Source organism: Vulpes lagopus, chromosome 23, assembly GCF_018345385.1.
Source record: "Vulpes lagopus strain Blue_001 chromosome 23, ASM1834538v1, whole genome shotgun sequence".
NCBI lineage: Eukaryota > Metazoa > Chordata > Mammalia > Carnivora > Canidae > Vulpes > Vulpes lagopus.
The window spans coordinates 54,916,539-54,936,961 of record NC_054846.1 but is presented as its reverse complement, the minus strand read 5'-3'; the positions used below and the strand labels follow the sequence as shown (position 1 = coordinate 54,936,961).

Genomic DNA, 20,423 nt, shown 5'->3' with positions numbered 1-20,423 from the left:
GTTAGAAAAAGGCCATAATTCAGAATATATGTTAAAAAATTAAAAGAAAGATACAACCAGAGACATATTTGTCACAGAAGACAAATTATGTACAGCCAATAAATATATGTGCAGCTTCATTAATAATTAGTGAAATGCAAATCATACTGAGATACTATTTTCTATCTACTAGCTTAGCAAAAATTAAAACACTATCAAATGTTGGCAACTGTTATATGCTGGAGATGGGGACAGGTGGATATAAACTGATAAACTACTCTGGGCAACAGTCTAACATCATCTAATAAAGTTGAAGATATTCATATCCGTATTTAAACCAGCAATTCTATTCCTTAAGTGTTCATGTACAAAAATTTTAAAGAACATGTCTGAATAACAATATATTGGTAAAAAAAAGCAAATTATTCATCAGGAAAACTGATAAACTGTGGTAAACGTATATAATAGGTATAAAACAGTAGCTGAAAATGAATGGACTAAAACACTAGAGCTATGAACAAGTGTCAGAAACATGATGGAATGAAAAAAGCAAACCACATAAAATATATACAGTGTGATTATCAATTGTATAAAGTTTAAAAGCATGCAAAAATAAATGTATAGTAATCCTTAGTGATGCAAAATATTTGTGATAAAATTACAGAGAAAAGCAAGAAAACTAACACAAGATTAAAGTCAGTGGTTATTTAAGGGTTGCGGAAGTTTGGGGAAGATGTAATCAGGATTGGTCATTGATCAGTGCTTCAGTGGGCTGGTCATTTTTACTTCTCAAGTTGGGTATTTTGTTTATGGGTGGTTATTTTGTTGTTAAGCTTTATAACTTGCATAATTATTAAATATATGTATATTTACACGCTTTTATATATACCAAACAATTTTTTAAGGATAAGTAAAAAAAGTTTAGGAAAGAAGGGCACCTGGGTGGCTCAGTGGTTGAGTGTCTGCCTTTGGCTCAGGTTGTGATCCCTGGGATCGATTCCTGCATCAGGCTCCCCGGAGGGAGCCTGCTTCTTCCTCTATGTCTCTGCTTCTCTCTGTCTCTCATGAATAAATAAAAAACCTTAAAAAAAAGTTTAGCAAAAAAATACTTCTATCTGGGAGGATTATTAGAGAAGAATTCACAGAGAAAGTCATCTTTGAGTAAGACTTAAGACAACTGATAGGATCCAGATAGTCTGGATAGTATGAAACAGTATGGTGGTAGTAAGGCACCATGATCATGGGTAGTGAAGTAGGAAATCATCAGAGTGTATATATAAAGAGCCGAGAAATGTCTAGTTTGGGAGACTACTAGTGGAAATGAAACTGGAAAACAGGATCAGATTACACAGAATACTGAAAGTCAGAATACACATTTTATTCTAAAGGCAATACAAAGCCCATAAAGATTTTTGAATAAGAGAGGAAAATAACAAGAGATTAACTCCAGAAAAAATAATCTGGTACATACAATTCTCGTTTCATTCAAATCCATGTTCTGAATGTTTGTTTGCAAAAAACAAGTACAAAACATAGGAGGAATGGAGGAGAGATGGCAAGAAACAATACATGATCTAGAATCTCCCACGACACTATAATGATAACCAGAAGGCACCCCAAAACTCTCAGAATGTTGTTACTCACCAAAGGTAACTTTCTCTCTCATTGTGGGAAGCATAAGCAACCATGTATGACAAAAAATGTACATATGCTAAATAAACATATATGGACACAAAGACATATACATATATTATTAAATACATATAGTTTGGATTAAAAATTCATAAGAAATTGTAAATAAAATTCATTCAAGGGCTTCTAAGGCTTTTTGAGTAATTTATGGCAAAGTAACTCCTACACAAGTGACAGAGTATTCAAGGCTTTCACATTTAGGAAATTTAAGACAGAATTTGCTGACTCTGCAATATGTGCTACACAGGAGAGAAAAATATTAGGATCATTTCATAACATGTAAAAGATGTTTCCACTTATTTAAAAAAATGTAGTGAAATTATATATCAAGTTACTACCTTGCTTATCTAAAAACAGGATTCTTAATAAAACAGATATAACACATAGCACAGATATTACGTATACCTGTTGTTTTTTTTAAAAACTGCGGTACTATTAATATACACATTGAGACAACTGACATACTGTAAAGAATACAGGTCTGGGAGCCTTAGGCCTAATTCTGCCACCGTCTAGGTCTATGATTTAGATTAGCCTTAACACCTCTTATTTTCCTCATCTAAAAAATAGTTTATACCAGATGATCTAAGATACCTCCTAGTCTCAGTATTTTATAAGTTGTGAAATGATTCCTAGTTGAGGAGAAACTCTTAAGACTCACTTGTTTTATTTACTTAGATATATATGCACATGCCGTCATCTATATTATGAATATTTAAAACAGCTTACATGGTTATAGTCTGACCTTAGACTATCACCATTATTTTAGTATCAGTAATTTTGTTGCGGAATTTTTGCATTTTAATATGATAGTTCAAAATAGATTCTACTGATATATAATGATACTTCTGAAAAGTGAATAACCACTTATGGTAAACATATTTTAATAACTCATGTAATGACTCACAGCCTTTCTTTGTTGGTATTTCTCAGAGTTCCATTCACAGCTCTAGTCTCATCTCACTGACCTATCCCATTCACAACTATAGTTTCAACAATCGTGTAACTGCTAGGTCTTCCAAATATCAGATCTACTCCCTGAGGTCCATATCTATATAGTCATCAACCATTTACGTATCACCATTTGTTGTCAATATTTCAAATTCAACACAATGGACAAAGAACCAATATCCCACTCCTCTGCCAAATCCATTCTTATTCTATTTCTTATCTCAAGGAATAAGAGCAAAGTCCACTCAGATGTCCAAGCCAGAAATCTGAAGCCACTCTGACTTGTCCCTTCTCACCTCTCACATCCACTTGGTTACCAAATCCTACTGAACTGAAACATCACTGTCTTTCATTTCTTTTCAATAATCTTTGTTCCTACTGCTATTACCTAATTACTTTATTAAACCTTGATAATTTAATTTCTTGCTGGATCCTGACAATAGCTTTTCTAAAAATTCAATTTTAAAATAACAAACTGTTTGTGAGGATATAGAGGAAAGGGACCTCCACGCACCATTGGTGGGAATGTAAATTGGTGCAGCCACTAAGGAAAAGAGTATGGAGCTTCCTCAAAAATAAAAACCAGCTCAATCAGCTGAGCATCCAACTCCTGGTTTCGGCTCAGGTCATGATCTCAGGTCCTGGGACTGAGCCTCACACTTAGCATGGAGTCTGCTTGGGATTCTCTCTCTTCTTCCTTTGCCCCTCTCTCCTGCTTGCACTATCTAAAATAAATAAATAATTTTTTAAAAAGATTGTATTTACTTATTCATGAAGACAGAGAGAGAGAGAGAGAGAGAGGAAAAGACACAGGCAGAGGGAGAAGCAGGCTCCATGCAGGGAGCCTGACGTGGGACTCGATCCCGGGACTCCAGGATCGAGGTTTAGTGGCGCTAAACCACTGAGCCACCCAGGCTGCCCAAAATATTATTTTTTTTAAAAGATTTTATCCATTTATTCATGAGAGACACACACACAGAGAGAGAGAGACAGACAGAGACATAGGCAGAGGGAACCTGATGCAGGACTTGATCCCAGAACTAGAACCTGGGACTCTGGGATCACCACTCGAGCCAAAGGCAGATGCTCAACTGCTGAGCCACCCAGGTTACCCCATAAATAAAATCTTAAAAAAAAAAAAAGAAAAACCAGAACTACCATATGATTCAGCAATTCCACTTATGAGTATTTATCTGAAGAGAATGAAAACACTAACTTGAAAAGAGATCTGCATCCCCATGTTTGTTACAACATTATTTACAATAGCCAAGACCAGGAAAACACTTAAGTGTCCATCAATAGAAGAATGGATAAAGAAAATGTGGTGTGTATATATACAATGAAATATTATTCAGCTATAAAAAATAAAATCTTGTCACTTACAACAACATGGATGGAACTTGATAGCATTATTTTAGGTAAAATCAGCTAGAGAGAAAAAGATAAATAACATATGATCTCACATTTATATGTGGAATCTAAAAACCAAACAAACAAAAAACCACAGGACTCCTAGATACAGAGAACAGGTTGGTGGGGGAGGGAGAGGGGTTGAGAGGGTGGGTAAAATCAGTAAAAGTGGCCAAGAAGTACAAAATTCCATTTATAAGATAAATTAGTACTGAGGATGTATGTACAGCAGGGGAACTATAGTTAACAATACTGTATTGTATATTTCAAAACTGTTAAAAGGGTAGATCTTAAAAGTTATCATCAGAAAGAAAAAATTATTAACTAGTGTGAAAATGGATGTTAAATAGACTTATTGTGATCATTTCACAGTAAGTACAAATATCAAATCATTATATTTTATATCTGAAAGTAATGTTACATATGAATTATATCTCAATAAAAAATGTTTAAGTCAATCTTATTAGGAAATAATTTCATGCAATAAAACCCGGAGATTTTAAATATACAGTTCAATGACTTTTGACAAATGTAAATATTCATGTAACCACCATCCCTATCACTATATGAAATATTTACATAACTCCAGAAAGTTCCCAGGGCCCCACTGTAGTTAGTTGCAACACCTGCATCCCCAACTCACCTCAAGCAAACATGATCTAACACCACAGATTTATTCGCCTGTTCCGAGAATCATGTAAATGGAATCTTCTAATATGTACTTTTTTGTGCCTGGCTTCTTTTGTTCAGCACAATATCTGTGATATTTATCCATGCTGTCGTATATATCAGCAGGTCTTTTTTTATTGTTGAGCAGTATTCTAGTGTTTATCCACTATAATTTTTTGTTTATCCACTGTAACTGCTTCTTAACTCAATTTACCTGCCACCAGACACACAGTGTCTGTCACTCATTTTTTCAATTGTTCCTCATTGCCTACACAATAAAGCATGGACTCTTGAACAAGACTTTCATGAATCTCCCATGCTTTTAGTCCCTAATTTCCCCTTAAAATGTACATGAATATACAATTGCTTGGACCTCCAATGTCATTTCTCTGCTTATAGTTTTCATATGTGAATACATTCAAATTGAGGAGAAAAGTGAGTGTTTCAGATCATTTCTGGAAATAAATGTAGGTCCTGAGTATTATATGGCCTGAAGGTTCTAAATGACTACATATTAACCCCATATATTTTGAACTGACACAGTAAATACAGAAGTATACTTCATAGGTATGTGGTCAGTTGCTGATGTACTTACTGTCTTATCCTCATGTAATAGGACACCTAAATTATCATAGAGACTAAGACATAAAGGTATAATCTTTAGCTATAATCCACACTAAAGATGTAATTTTATATCCCGCTTTTGTACTTACTTCAAGAACATTTTACATGTTGTTACATTCTATTCATAAATATTACTTTTAATGGCTAAAAAATGTTCTAAAAAAGATGCATACATCTAATCAGCATAACAGTTTTAAATGTTTCACCTGTAGCTAGGCATTTAGGTTACCTCTAAATTTTTGTGTTAACAGTAAGTAATGTTGTAATAAACACTTTCATGTACAAAATGTATTTTACATTTTAGATAATTTTTTTTAAAGATTTTATTTATTTATTGAGAGAGAGTGCGAGAGAGAGAGAGAGCACAAGTAGGGTTAGGGGCATAGGGAGAGGCAGGCTGTCGCTGAGGATGAGCCCAATGAGGGGCTCAATTTCAGGACTCTGGGATCATAACCTGAGCTGAAGGCAGAGGTTGAACTGATCAAGCAGCCCATGTGCCCCATTTTAGATCATTTTTTTGACATAGAATCCCACAAGGGGAATCACTGCATTCAGAAAATATGAATAATTAATGGTTTTAATATATTTATAAAATATTACCATGTAATACATGAAAATAATTTTAATACCCTGGTCAATCTCACTCCCCTTTCCAAGCCTTGTTCCTCAGAGACAATCTCTTCTATTATTCATTTGTTGTAGTTATTACACAACTCTTTTCCTATTTACCAACCACAGGTACTGGTTTTTTTTTACTTCCTGTTATGATGAGAATTTAGCTCAACTACACCACTTCTTACTTCCTCTGTTAAATCAGAGGAGGTCAACTTTGTAATGCCAAATAATACACATAAATTTTTCTCTTAATTTATAACAATATGTCTTTTTATTAGTATCCTTAGCCTTTTCCAGTAGTTATGCATTTACTTTTACATTGGTAGGGCTAGCAATATTTATAATTTACTTTGAAACCATAATAAAGTTGCCCATTCTAGTGGTTTTTAAAACTTGAAAATTAAATAAAGAATGTTTACATAATGATTATATAGATATTGTTAACTGAAGAAACAAGTAGTAAGTTATGATTATGCTTCCTTCTACCAGTTGCCAATAAGTACCAGGTACCCTAAGCCACTCAGAGAAAAGTATTCTTATATCATGGTCAATGGGTAATCTTTGACCTTTGATTCCAGCCTTTGTAAAATAATAACAACCACACCAGGTAAAGTACTAAAATTTATATTTCCTTAAACCTTGGCAAGTTCTAACTTGCTGCTGATACCAAAGTCCAATGCTAGGCTTCAGTATTTATGACTATTATTTTGCAACTGAATCCAAAATTTTTATTTTTTTTTAAATTCTCACTCATATTTTAAAAAATATTTTTATTCTTTTATTTTTTTTAAAGATTTTATTTATTCATGAGAGACACAGAGAGAGAGACAGAGAGGCAGAGACACAGGCAGAGAGAGAAGCAGGCTCCATGCAGGGAGCCCGACGTGGGACTCAATCCCAGGTCTCCAGGATCACACCCTGGACTGAAGGTGGCGCTAAACCACAGGGCCACCGGGGCTGCCCTCATCTTTTTTTTTTGAAGTAGGTTCCACACTTATTTGGAGACCAACATGGGACTTGAATTCATGACCCTGAGATCAAGACCTTAGCTTAAGTTGGACATTTATGGGATGACTGGTGGCTCAGCACTTAAGCGTCTCCCTTCCAGCTCAGGGCATGATTCTGGAAACCCGGGATCAAGTCCCACATTGAGCTCCTCGCATGGAGCCTGCTTCTCCCTCTGCCTATGTCTCTCTCTCTCTCTGTCTCATGAATAAATAAAATCCTTAAAAAAAAAAAAAGAGTGGACATTTAACCAACTGAGCCACCCAGGGGCTCGTAAAATTTTTATCTTGTAAAGGGTGCAGACTAAGTCATAAAGCATTCCCACCTGCCAGAGCATCTCGATAAAGCTGCACAAAATGATTAAAGATATCCTTCGGCAAACATTTTTCATCCGGTAGACACTGTAGAAGGATGACTATCTCAGACTGACCCACTGCATGCATCCCCTTGGTTGTGAAACACCAGCACTTCCTGTTCACATCTATAAACGGAATAAAAATAAAGACATTCTTTTCAATCCTTACCTTTAAAGAAATGCACAGAAAACTGTTACAATACATCAAAGGACAAAACAGGTTATATTGAATCTGTACAATTCAACTGTGAACTATAAATCCACTGAGACAAAGTATTGTAGAAAATAAAGAATTCCAATGTCTCTGGCTTTAAGTAAATACTTAGAAAATCAATGGAAGGGAAGTAAAAGAAGTAATAGTAAAAGAAAATGCATTTAAAACTTTTAACTCCTATTATTAGAAGGTGTAATTATTAAAAGAAAGCATTTCATAAAAATAAAATAAAACAAGGTATCCTAGGCTATATGATTAAAGAATATATTCCCTCACCTGTATTTTTTTTTTCTCACCTGTATTTTTAAAAAATTCACTTTACCAAGGAAATAATTACTCATGTAGAACTAGAAACAACAACAAAAGCCAGTATTATAGCTTTGGATTCAGGTTGTGGCTTAAAGAAAATATATATTTATATATACATTTTAAATTTAACCTAGCTAGAAAGATTCTAGCTTTTTATTTTTTTGAAGATTTTATTATTAAGTAATCTCTACACTAGCAGGTGGTTTGAGCTTTACAATCTGAGATCAAGAGTTGAGTGTTCTACTAACTGAGTCACCCAAGTCCTCAAGATTCTAGCTTCTTAAATTGTAGTCCTTTTTGGGAGAAAATTTTAGCTAAACAGCAACATGATTTTACTTGGTTTTATCCTGTAAAAAGTGGTGAAAGAATGGCTTTTCTAGACTATTTACTTCCACTTCTTCACTTTATGGCATTGTAGAGTCCCAATATATAGCACAAGTTATATGTAATTAAAAATAATGTTCAATCTGATACTTTTATCATTTTTATTCTACACATAATAGGATCCCCAAAGGAGCTGAAATAAGATTCAAATATAATTACAGACATCACAATGTAAATCAAAACTAATAAAATTTCCCTTTCTTTCCCTTTGGGAATTGTTACTTTATATACCTAAACAGGAAGCACTGAATACAACCATATTAAGATGGTATACACTTTAGGAATTCTGGGTTAGCTATTTTCTAAGTATAACTTTTAAACTAGATATGGTAAATTAAAATTTCACAAATTATTTTAAAACCTGATCCTAGAGGGAAAGGGGGAAAGCATTAATAACTGGCCAAATATACAAGAGTACAATTAATAAGGAAGCCAGAAACCTGCACTCTTTAATACAGGTTTTCAAAGGAAGTAGCATGTAGGTATTTCTGGTCTCCGAGATCAACTTAAAACAAGTACACAGTGGGAATTAGAGGACAGTTCCTCAGTGCTTTACTCTTCTCTCCAAAACTCTGCCTATTGACATTCATCCAGGATAAATGAATTCTCTATTTTCCAAGACAATCCTGGAATTAAGATTCTAATTTACTATTCTCTTACTCATTCTGATGCCCCCGAAATTTAGAAGTTAGCCCCAAGAATTAGGAAGTTTCTTCTGAATCTTAAATTTAATGTACTGAATTTTAATGTAAGTGTTAGCTAACTAACACTTCTCTCAAATGAAGGTTTGCACATGATTAAGGTTTCTGAGATTTAAATCTAGCCTGTAAATTATTTGACCCTCTTGGATAATTTATCCATTTCCAACTACTCTGGTGGTGAGTTGTGACTTAGCACATCCATCTCAGGAAATTCTGTTTGGCTTTCCTCTTTGAGGAATTCACCTATCTCATTTCAAGAGTTTCAGTTAGTCCCACAGTTGTCCTCTGGGAGATGTTATTTTATACAAACCAATATCTTTGGTACCCAGTTTTCAGTAAAATGTGGCTCCATCCATATAAAAATACTGTGTATAATGAATTTAAAAGCTTTACTTATTATCTATGAGTCAGTAAAGTATCTCATTTTAATTTTAAAAAACGAATTTCTAACTTACAATTTACAATTTTAACCATTGACAACAAATTTGCATTTAAAACAAATACAAGTGGGTCAGGACCACCATCCTCTAATTGCTGCATTACTGAAATCTGTGATGGCTTCTCTTCCACAGCATAGTCTGCAAGGGAAGAAAACAATGTAAAAGATTAGATAAAGGGACATATCAAGAAAGAAATCTGATGGAGAAATGGGCTGATTATTCACAAGAAAGAGTTAAGCACTGATTTATAGATAGGGTGAATCTACGTTTATACCTGCTCTCCCAGTGTAATGCTAATAGTTTCCCTTTCACTCTCAAAAGTGTTCCAGTCCAGTTCAGATAAGAACATGGTTATCCTATGTAGACTTTTCCACAAACTGACTTATGCCATAATCTAAAGACACCCCTTTAGCACATGCACCCGCTGTTTATAGCAGCATTATCAACAATAGCCAAACTATGGAAAGACCCCAAATGTCCGCTGACTAATGAATGATAAAGATGATGTGGCATATATATACAATGAAATATTATCCAGCCATCAAAAAGAATGAAGATAAAGAATGAAATACTGTTATTTGCAAGGACATGGATGGAGCTAGAAATGCTAAGTGAAATAAGTCAGAGAAAGACAAATATCATACAATTGCATTCATATCTGGAATTTAACAAACAAAATGAACATAGAGGAAAGAAAAAAAGAGAGGGAAGCAAACCATCAGAGACTCAACAATAGAGAACAAACTGAGGATTGATTGGAGGGAATGGGCTAAATGGGTGATGGGTATTAAGGAGGGCACTTATGATGAGCACTGGGTGTTATATATATGTAAAGAATCACTAAATTCTGTACCTGGAACCAATTTTACCATATATTTTAACTAACTAGAATTTAAATAAAAACTTGAAAAAGCAAAATAAAGACAGCTCTTTTATTTAACAAAAATTCTCCAACTATTATAACAAGAATTTCACATATATTACAAGTTCTAAGACCAACATTTAAAATAATCTATGATATACAAGAAAGTGATAATACACTACTTACCAAATGTACCCAGAAAATAAACTAAAACTATCATAAGTGACTGGTTTCATGAAACACTTCCTCTCAGTCAAAGTTCAGCATGTGTATCAATCACCAAAATCACTAGTAAATCACACAATAGATTCTGAACACGGACAAGTTAATACTTGAGATCCTGCACAGAACTTTTCCCAATTAATTCCTGAAACCACAGTATACAATCAATATTCAGTAATGCCATTTTGAGTGATGGTAGTCTTCTCACCCTTACATCAAAATCATGGATAATAATCAAGAGAAACCAAAAAACTATTTTTTGGATGTAAGGAGAGATGTCTACTCTACCAATGAAAATATTTATTGAACAGAGAAATATGAAGTGACTTTTAAAAAGAAGAAAACATTTGTATGAAGTTATTCCACTGGAATACAAAACTGCAAAATTCTGGTAAGGAGATAGTAATGTGGTTTAAGTAAATATAAATAACTAGCTGTTGTTTCTTAGTAGGAGGGGTTTGGATAATTAGATTTAATGAAAATGGAATCTTATTTATCTTAAACAATAGAATAGGCCAATTAAACTTCTTATAAGTTAAATCTAAGACTCATTAAAATAACCAAAATATGAACCTAAGTAGTAATTTAACTAATAAAATAATATTTTTAAGGGGTCCTAGTCAAAAGAACGCTTCACCTACATATAAGTTCACTGTTGAACTATTTGGGACATGGCTGGATTTTATAGTTTGATACTTTCAGCCAACCTTGCTGAGAGCCTGCTATAGGTCCAGCACCATAGGAGGAGAAGACATGAGTATGAATTAGGATTGAAGGAATCCATGTTCTAAGTAAAAGAATCAGACCTATAAAATATCTAAATTGCAATCAGGGAAGTGTTAATATAGTAAAGATCTATTAGAATCTCTCTTCAGGAGCACCTGGATGGCTCAGTCAGTTAAGCCTCCAACTCCTGATTTCAGCTCAGGCCATGATCTCATGGTTGTGAGATGGAACCCCATGCCAGACGCCAGGCTTAACAGGGAGTCCGCTTGAGGCTCTCCCTCTTCCCTGTCCCTCCCACTTTGTTCCTCCTCCTACTTATGCTGCACATGCACTCTCTCTCTCTAAAATAAATAAACAACACAAACATACACTCAAAGTGGTTGAAAGATCTAAATGTGAGATAAGAATCCATCAAAATCCTAGAGGAGAACACAGGCAACAACCTTTTTGACCTTGGCCACAGTAACTTCTTGCAAGACATATCTCCAAAGGCAAGGGAAACAAAAGCAATAATGAACTAATGGGACTTCATTGAGTTAAAAAGCTTCTGCACAGCAAAGGAAACAGTTAATAAAGCTAGAAGACAACCTACAGAATGGAACAAGATATTTCCAAATGACATATCAGATAAAGCGCTAGTATCCAAGATCTATAAAGAACTTACCAAACTCAATATTCAAAAAAAACAAACTATCCAGGCAAGAAATGGGCAGAAGACATGAACAGACATTTCTCCAAAGAAGACCTACACAAGCCCAACAAGCACATGAGAAAATGCTCCACATCACTTGCCATCAGGGAAATACAAATCAAAACCACAATGAGATACCAGTTCACATTGGTGAGAATGCTGAAAATTAAAAAGACAGGAAACAACAAATGTTGGAGAGGATGTGGAGAAAGGTGGAACCTCTTGCACTGTTGGTGGGAATGCAAACTGGTTCAGCCACTCTGGAAAACAGTGTGGAGGTTCCTCAAGAAGGAATAGGGTAAAAATAAGAGCTCTAAAAATAGAGCTACCCCATGACCCAGCAATTGCACTACTGGGTATTTACCCCAAAGATACAGATGTAGTGAAACAATAGGACACCTGCACCCCGCTGTTTGTAGCAGCAATGTCTACAATAGTCAAACTGTGGAAGGAGCCATTATGTCCTTCCACAGATGAATGGATAAAGAAGATGTGGTCTATAGATACAGTGGAATATTACTCAGCCATCAGAAAGGACAGATACCTACCATTTACACTGATGTGGATGGAACTGGAGGGTATCATACTGAGTGAAATAAGTCAATCAGAGAAACAATTATCATACAGTCTCACTCAATTATGGAATATAAGAAATAGTGAAAGGGACCATAAGGGAAGCGGGAGGGGGGGGACTGAGCGGGGAAAAATTAGAGATGGAGACAAACCATGAGAGACTCCTAACTCTAGGAAGCAAACAAAGGATTGCAGAAGGGGAAGTGGGTGGGGGATGGCGTAACTGGGTGATGGGCAAAGGAGGACACATGATGAGATGAGCACTGGGCGTTATACTATATGCTGGGAAACTGAATTTAAATAAAAGTTTTTTAAAAAATTAAATAAATAAAATCTTTTTATTATTTTTTTTATTATTATTTTTTTTTTATTTTTTTATTTTTTTAAAAAAATTAAATAAATAAAATCTTAAATGAAAAAAAAGAAAATGAACTAGGGGTGGTGGAAGGGGAGGAGGGTGGGGGTGGGGGTGAATGGGTGACGGGCACTGACGGGGGCACTTGACGGGATGAGTACTCGGTGTTATTCTGTATGTTGGCAAATTGAACACCAATAAAAAATAAATTTATTATAAAAAAATAAATAAAAATAACAAAAACAAAAAGAAAAAAGAAAAAAAAGAATTTCTATTCAAATGGAGATGATGTAAAACAATTCTATGGAGACAGCATTGGTAAAGATTCAGAGAAGAGCTTTTCATTAATCTGGGTTCTGAAGGGTTGAGAAGTTCTTTAAGGAGTCTACAGCATACAAAGGTATTCTAGGCAGAGGAAAGAAGATAAGGAAAGTATTAATTACATTTCTACTTTGCACCAGACCCTGTTCTTGCTATACACTTTCAGGTATGAAATCTGATTTAAAATTCACAATGATTTTTTAAATAGGTGTGTTACCTAACATTAGGAAAAAGATTCAGGTAGGATAAATGATCCGTCCACTGATAAATCACAGCTAGGAAATAAGGGTCCTAGGATTAAAACTCAGGTTTTTCCAGTTCTGTAGTCCATTCTCTCCCCATTATTCCACAGCATAAGAAAAAACATGAAAGTGTGGAAAGTGAATATTCAGAAGACAGTAAATAATCTGTAGTATGCATGTAAAGTACTGGGGTATTGGCTGGAAATAAAGTTAGAAAGATAAGTTGGGATAAAGATATAAGGAACATTGCATGGTAAAATAATTAATTTATACTGAAGGCGCTGGGAATCCACTGAATGTTTCTAAGCCAGAGGAATCTATGATAACATCTATGTTTAAAAGATAATTGGCAACAACATGGAAGATAAGACAAAGGAGAGAAAGAATGAAGGCATGGAGACCAGGTAAAAGACTAGGCAAAACTATGGAAAGCTTATTGATAAACCCATCTCCCAAAAATGTACTAACTAGATGTTAATCTGCATCTATCAACACAAACTTTCACATAAAGATAAGCATTGTTTTGACTGGATAGTTATTTTACTTCCTACCAGAACTCACTAAAAATATATTTTTAATAAAATGGCTATTTAAGGTCAGTGCTCTCCACTTATTACATGTATATTTCCGAATGTACATTATACTAAAAAACAAAAAGTTAGATAAATGTTCTGACCATTCAATCAGGTGGGCCAAATCAGAGTATTATATGCTTTGAAATTAAAGAAAAAAGTGCCAATGAACATTTATATACCATAATTAAAAATAATATATCTTTCCAACAAATAAAATGACCATATAATATAAAAACATAAATATCTACTCTAAAATTATATAAGTAACAGCAACAATTATTTTCACGGCACTGAGTAGTTGTTTTCTCTGCTGGAGAAGAAAAAGGTGGGTTTATCACTCGAATTCTCTCTCTTTCCCTTAATTAGAAGACAACATCCAGCATCCTGCCATTATTATTCCTGCTGAAATATGTAAGTCCACATACCTCCTTTTACACCGGTGGAGATGAGAATGGGAGGAAGGCCATCTTCAGGAATTAGGTTCATTGCACTGCCAACAGGACTTCCAACCTGAGTTATACTCCCAGAGAACAGAGAGACATCCGTCTAGGAAAAGCAAATCAGCAAAGTGAGCATTGCAGAGAGCTCAAGATTTTACCAAAATATTGTTGAAAATATAAATCGGAATTTAAGTGAAAATTTGGAATTCATACGTTTTGAAAAATAGCACAAGTTTCTCATTAACTTGTGGTTTCCCAAACACCTGGATTTATACTATGAAAGTATTTCCAATTGTATTGTTTCTCTTTTTGGCATCACCAAATCATAAGAATGAGAGAAGAGGCCTTGTAGCCTAGGTTAAAGCTTTCTCTATCTAGGTTTCTTCGGCCATAAAAGAAAATATTTTTATTTTTATTTATTTATTTATTTTTAAGAAAACATTTTTAAAAACTGCAGTGGAACAGAAACTAAGTTTCAGTATTATCTCAATTTCTGAACCTTTAATGCATTTGGGTCCACTTAAAGTCTCATTTACAATGATGCCTGGGTGGCTCAGTCGGTTAGGCATCTGCCTTCAGCTCAGGTCAGGATCTCACGGTCCTGAGATCAAGTCTCACATCAGGTCAGGCTCCCTGCTCAGTGGGGAATCTACTTCTCCCTCTCCTTCTGCCCCTCCCCCCCTACTCATTGCTCTCTCTCCCTCTCTCAAATAAAATTAAAATCTCTAAAAAAAAAAAAAAAAAAGTCTCATTTACATTGCTTTTTAAAAATAAAAAGGGACACCTGAATGGGTCAGTTGGTTAAATGTCCCTGATTCGACTCAGGTCATGATCTCAGGGTTGTGAGATCGAGCTCCTTGCCTGGCTCCACTCCACTGGAGCCTGCAGAAGATTCTCTCTCTCCTCTGCCCCTCCATCCACTTCTTTCTTAAAAAAATAAAATAAAAATTGTAAAAAATAAAACAAACTTTGAGAATAGTGGTGATGGTTGTACAGCAATGTGAATGGACTTAATACCACTGGTTTGTACACTTAAAAGTGACTAAAATGAAGGATTTTATGTTATGTGTATTTTACCACAATAAAAAAAGAGAAAAAAATTAACTGATAAATACAGAATAAACGAGCATCTGGGTGGCTCAGTCTGATAAACATCTGATTCTTGATTTCAGCTAAGATTGTGATCTCAGGGTCCTGGGTCCAGGCCCCACATTGGGCTCCACATCAGCAGGGATTATACTGGAGAATTTCTTTCCCTCTCCCTGTGACCTTCCCCCTGCGCTTGTGGGCAAGTTCATGCTTGCTCTTGCTCTCAAATCAATCTTTTAAAAATACATAGATTAAAACAAGTCATTGTTTTCTTTTGCTATGCAGTGAAATAAAACTTCAAGTTCATTTTTCTTTGCATTAATATGAAGATCACATTAACTACTCTAATAAAGTATAATGCTGCAAGACACATTTGGGGTGGAGTTAAATCCATTTAATTAACAACTTAATAGAATACACTCAAAGATCTATTAAAATAATGCTCTCTTCAGTATATTCTCTAACAAGAAAAGAAAAAAGAAAAGAAGCTTTAAAAATGTTAAAATAAAAGCATTTAAAAACTGTTTTTAACATGTTTTAAAATATTTATAGGGGCACCTGGATGGCTGTTGGTTAAGTGTCCACCTTCAGATTAGGTCATGATCCCAGTGCCCTGGGATCTCTCCCTTTGCCTCTCTCCCTGCTTATACTCGCACACTCTCTCTCTCAAATAAATAAATAAAATCCTCCAAAAAAGCCAAATAAAAAAATAAAAGTGTTTATAGCAGCTTTATTCATAACAGCCATAAACTGGAAACCATCCAAATGTCCGTTAACAGGAAAACAGAAAAACTGTGGTATATTGTGGAACATTACCCAGCAATAAAAAAAATACCAACTTTTGATGCACACAACATGGATAAATCTCATAATCAAATCTTCATAAGAAGCTAGACACAAAATACTATATACTATGTTTGCATTTAGATGAAATTTAAGAACAGTCAAAAGTAATCCATGGTAATACAAATCAAAATAATGATTACCTTGGGGAAAACACAGGCAGGTTTTGAAAAGGACACAAGGGAACCCTCTAGAGTATTTTCACTTGGGTAGTGGTTGCATGGGTATGTCCATAAGTTCATCAAGTTGCTTCTTAAAGATTAATGTGCCTCAAGCACAATGCTATCTAGATTTTATACTTGAATAAAGATTAAAACTATTTTTTAAAAAATATGTCCATGTCTTACTATATTTTTGTCTATGCTATTATTTAGGACTCTATCAGTTTTTAGCAGGCTTTTGCTAAAAATTTTGCAGTGTTCTCATCACTGGAAAATTTTATTGACAAACCATTATTACTGATTTGAAACCTAGCAGAGGAAATAATCTATTCTAACTTATTATTTATTGATGCATAAATCCATCTTTTAGTTTCACAGAAAGTGGTCATCTGGTTTCCTCTTATGTATCATCTGTGAAAAGGAATTTATTTCATTCACTGAGTACCTACTAAGTGCCATGCATTTTACTGAACCATTAAGATGAGAAAAATATATTCTAGTCTTGCCCTAAATTTGTTTTCCTACATTTTACCAGATAAGTGTTTTAAAATAGAGTGTTGAGGGATGCCTTGGTGGCTCAGCAGTTTGGTGCCTGCTTTCGGCCCAGAGTATGATCCTGGAGCCCCGGGATCAAGTCCCACATCGGGCTCCCTGCATGGAGCCTGCTTCTCCCTCTGCCTGTGTCTCTGCCTCTGTGTGTCTCTCATGAATAAATAAATAAAATCTTAAAAAAATAAAATAAAATAGAGTGTTGAACAATGTAAAAGACAGAAATAAAATATCTTGGTTTAGTTTTGTAAACTGAGCTGAACCCGTTTCCCTGTAATATTCACTTACCAGAACTTCCTCTTGCAGTCAAACAAAATTTATATTTTAAAAACCTATCAGGGTCACCTGTCTGGCTCAGTTGGTAGATTGCACAACTCTTGATCTTGGGGTTTTAAGTTTGAGCCCCACGTTGGATGTAGAGGTCACTTAAAAATAAAGTCTTTAAAAATCTTACATAGAAACCAAAAAGTAGAACAGAAGAAAGTAGAGATGCTCAGTTGAAGAGAAAGGAAGAGAGGGATTCCTCAGCCACCTGTATATGGCCTGGCCCTTCCTCACCATGGCACTCCCAAGAGATCACCAAAGAAGCTGGGGAACATAGTTTGAAAACCAATGTACAAAGGCGGCAGGATTCCCTCTGCATGACCTCTATCTAACTACAGCAGTAGCCTGAGCCCACTGAGAACAACCTTCATAAGAGTCTTTCTCTTGGGGGGAAAAAAACCCTCTAAATATAGAGCAAACAAGAACTGATTTTGCCAGGACACCTGGGTGGCTCAGTGGTTTAGCGCCCGCCTTTGGCTCAGAGTGTGATCCCAGGGTCCTGGGATCGAGTCCCACATCGGGCTCCCTGCAGGAAGCCTGCTTCTTCTCCCTCTGCCTGTGTCTCTGCCTCTCTCTCTGTGTGTGTCTCATGAATAAATAAATAAATCTTTATTTTAAAAAAATCTGATTTTGCCACCTTTACTTTATCCCTAGACACACAGACATATGCACTAAACTGTATCTGAAACCCACAGGGTTCCATAGAAAGGTCACTCAACTTAGAAAGTGGCAAGGCAGAAGCAGCACAATGCTGAGTAAACTAAGTACACATTTTTAGCTGCTGTTTTATTTTCTTACCTCTGCTGGTAGAGGACTGGTAGTTACTGGCTTCACTGGGTCATGTGACACAGCCAGGGTTCCTGCAGAGGAAGTTCCATTCACGGTTAATTTGGCTGCATCAGCAACTTCTCCATTAGGCAGGATCCCATCAGCAAACCAAACTCGCCTCTGCTCTCTGGGCTGAGCCACTTGAGGAGCCAGAAAAATAAAACAGGTATCAATGTGATATTGGTAGGACTTCTTAACATCAAAGAAGAGAAGGTCACCAATTCCAGAAGTACTAAGAAATCACTTCTTAGCATCTTATAAATATAAGAATTGTAACTGTGTTTAAAAGTAGTTATAAATAAAATATGAGTTTAAATATATTCTTTATTTCTGTAACTTAAAGATTTAAAACACTTTGCTTTAAAATATTAAGTACACTTATGATAATGTCACATACTCTGTTCCCTATTATTGACAGAGAAACTAAAAAAGGTTTTTTAAATGCCTAAGAAATAAATTAATAGCAGGGGGAAAATATCTAGCAATAGATATCCACATCTCCTAAAAGTATGAAGTTTCCCCAGGAATTAAATATCTGGAAAAGTGATTTGGTATTTTTAAAGGGCAAAAGATGCCCTGAAGAATGTTCAAGAATTATTTACTAATAAAGGAAGAGTTGGCACAGATATATAAGAGAGTTGGGAAGCAAACTGACCAGATTTTTGGCTGAAGTATAACTGAAGATGAAAAAAGAGTGACCTGGCAGTGCAAAAGTAGTTCGCAATAGGGGAAAAGCTGGAACACTAGGTCTGATGAAATGATCTCTTTAAATCCAGTTCTGGAAATCAATTCCAAACAACCAAAACAAAGAACGACTAGCAAAGAACAACAAAAACAACAAATGAAGAGAATAAAGATTTTAAGAAAGAAAGTCTGAACTCATAAAAATACAAGGAATATGACTAAGGGATGATCTGAAGAGAGGGGAAAATGGGGAAGAATGTGACAATGTCAGTAGAAGTCTTTGATCTTCAAACAGGGAGGAGGGCTAGTTAGCAAGGGGAAGGAAATATTAGTAGACAAAAAGACATAAAATTAATCAAAGAAGATTGATCTTAATTATCAAGGGAAACTTCTTCACAAGATCTTTTTAAGGAAATACATAATTGTTATTTTTACTACTGATTATCTCCTGAATTTACAAAGTGCCTTTCAGCAGACAATATCATAATCCTAAAGATATAATAGACTAAAATAAGTTGAACCTATGATTTCCTACCTATCACCTATATAATCGGAATTAAAGTTCCAGATTTTATAAAGGTCTAAGTACCTAACATATTTTCATATTTTTATATGGATAGATTAAAAATGAAAAGAGAAAATGGCAATGTGTTTTCAAAAAGCAATATTAGAATGGGCTGGTCCAAAGAAAGAACTCTCCATTTTCATAAACTCCTACAAAGAACATTAAAGTAGGCATGAAGCTAGGATTTTACAGACCAACCTCAAATTCTGTATCTTTTTTCAAGTATAAGCAGTGTAATCACTCCATTCTTAAGCTGGAGAGTGTATTAGCATATTTTTAGAGGTGCCTCCAAAATATCAGGCAACACAGTATTATTCTTTATTTGCCCAGAAATAGTCTTGACACATTTCTCACCTTGTTCCTTCCACTTTAATAACCACCCAAAGGGACTTATCTACAGTGTTTTAAAGACTTGTGCTGTAAAATCACATCAGCACATTTTCAGAGGAACTTGGTGAGGAAAAAGAGAGAGAAGAGCACATGATCCCCTACCTTCTGCTCCAGGGTGCTTTAAAACTCCCACAGGTACCATCACAGTGGGAGGTGGAGAGCTCAGGGCTCCTGAGGCCTGAGCTTGCTGCAAGGGAGGGATAGTAGAACAGTATTCAGCAGGATTGTTAGGGTTAGGGCTCTGGCTTGAGGCACTCATCATGTTCTCCCAGGCTTGAGCTAAAGCAAATACAGACAATCAATGTGAATGGATTGCAAAATATGGACATCAAGACCTCCACAATATTGGATAAATAATGTAGTTCCTCCTCATTAACACTCATAGTATGTCTCTCTTCCAGCTAGTGAAAGTATTAAGGAGATAGGTGATTTTACTCAATAAAGGAGACCATTTAGTTAAGTAAACTATTTGGAAGCAACAAATAAGAAGTAGGTGATACTTCTGATACAGACTGATATATCAGTCTGAGGTTAATGACTAGGCACCTGGCTTCTTTAAAAGAGACCATATGTTCCCTTAAGAGGGAGTGAAACATCAAACTAGAATTTGCAACTGCGATAGCATTTAGACATGG

At 35.2% G+C, this 20,423-nt stretch overlaps 1 protein-coding gene across 2 annotated transcripts in view; it reads right to left on the bottom strand.

Annotated features, from left to right (window-relative positions):
• The window catches only part of ZFYVE9 (zinc finger FYVE-type containing 9), a 188,920-nt gene that overhangs the window by 54,354 nt on the left and 114,143 nt on the right, over positions 1–20,423 (bottom strand). The window contains exons 6-10 of one of the 2 annotated variants that reach the window (XM_041737865.1): positions 19,891–20,067; positions 18,120–18,289; positions 14,341–14,461; positions 9,364–9,486; positions 7,271–7,426 (exon numbers count right to left, since the gene is read on the bottom strand). In XM_041737865.1, the coding sequence (XP_041593799.1) occupies positions 7,271–7,426; positions 9,364–9,486; positions 14,341–14,461; positions 18,120–18,289; positions 19,891–20,067 (747 nt within the window). The remainder of the gene's footprint in view (positions 1–7,270; positions 7,427–9,363; positions 9,487–14,340; positions 14,462–18,119; positions 18,290–19,890; positions 20,068–20,423) is intronic. The other variant, XM_041737866.1, reaches the window with a different exon arrangement.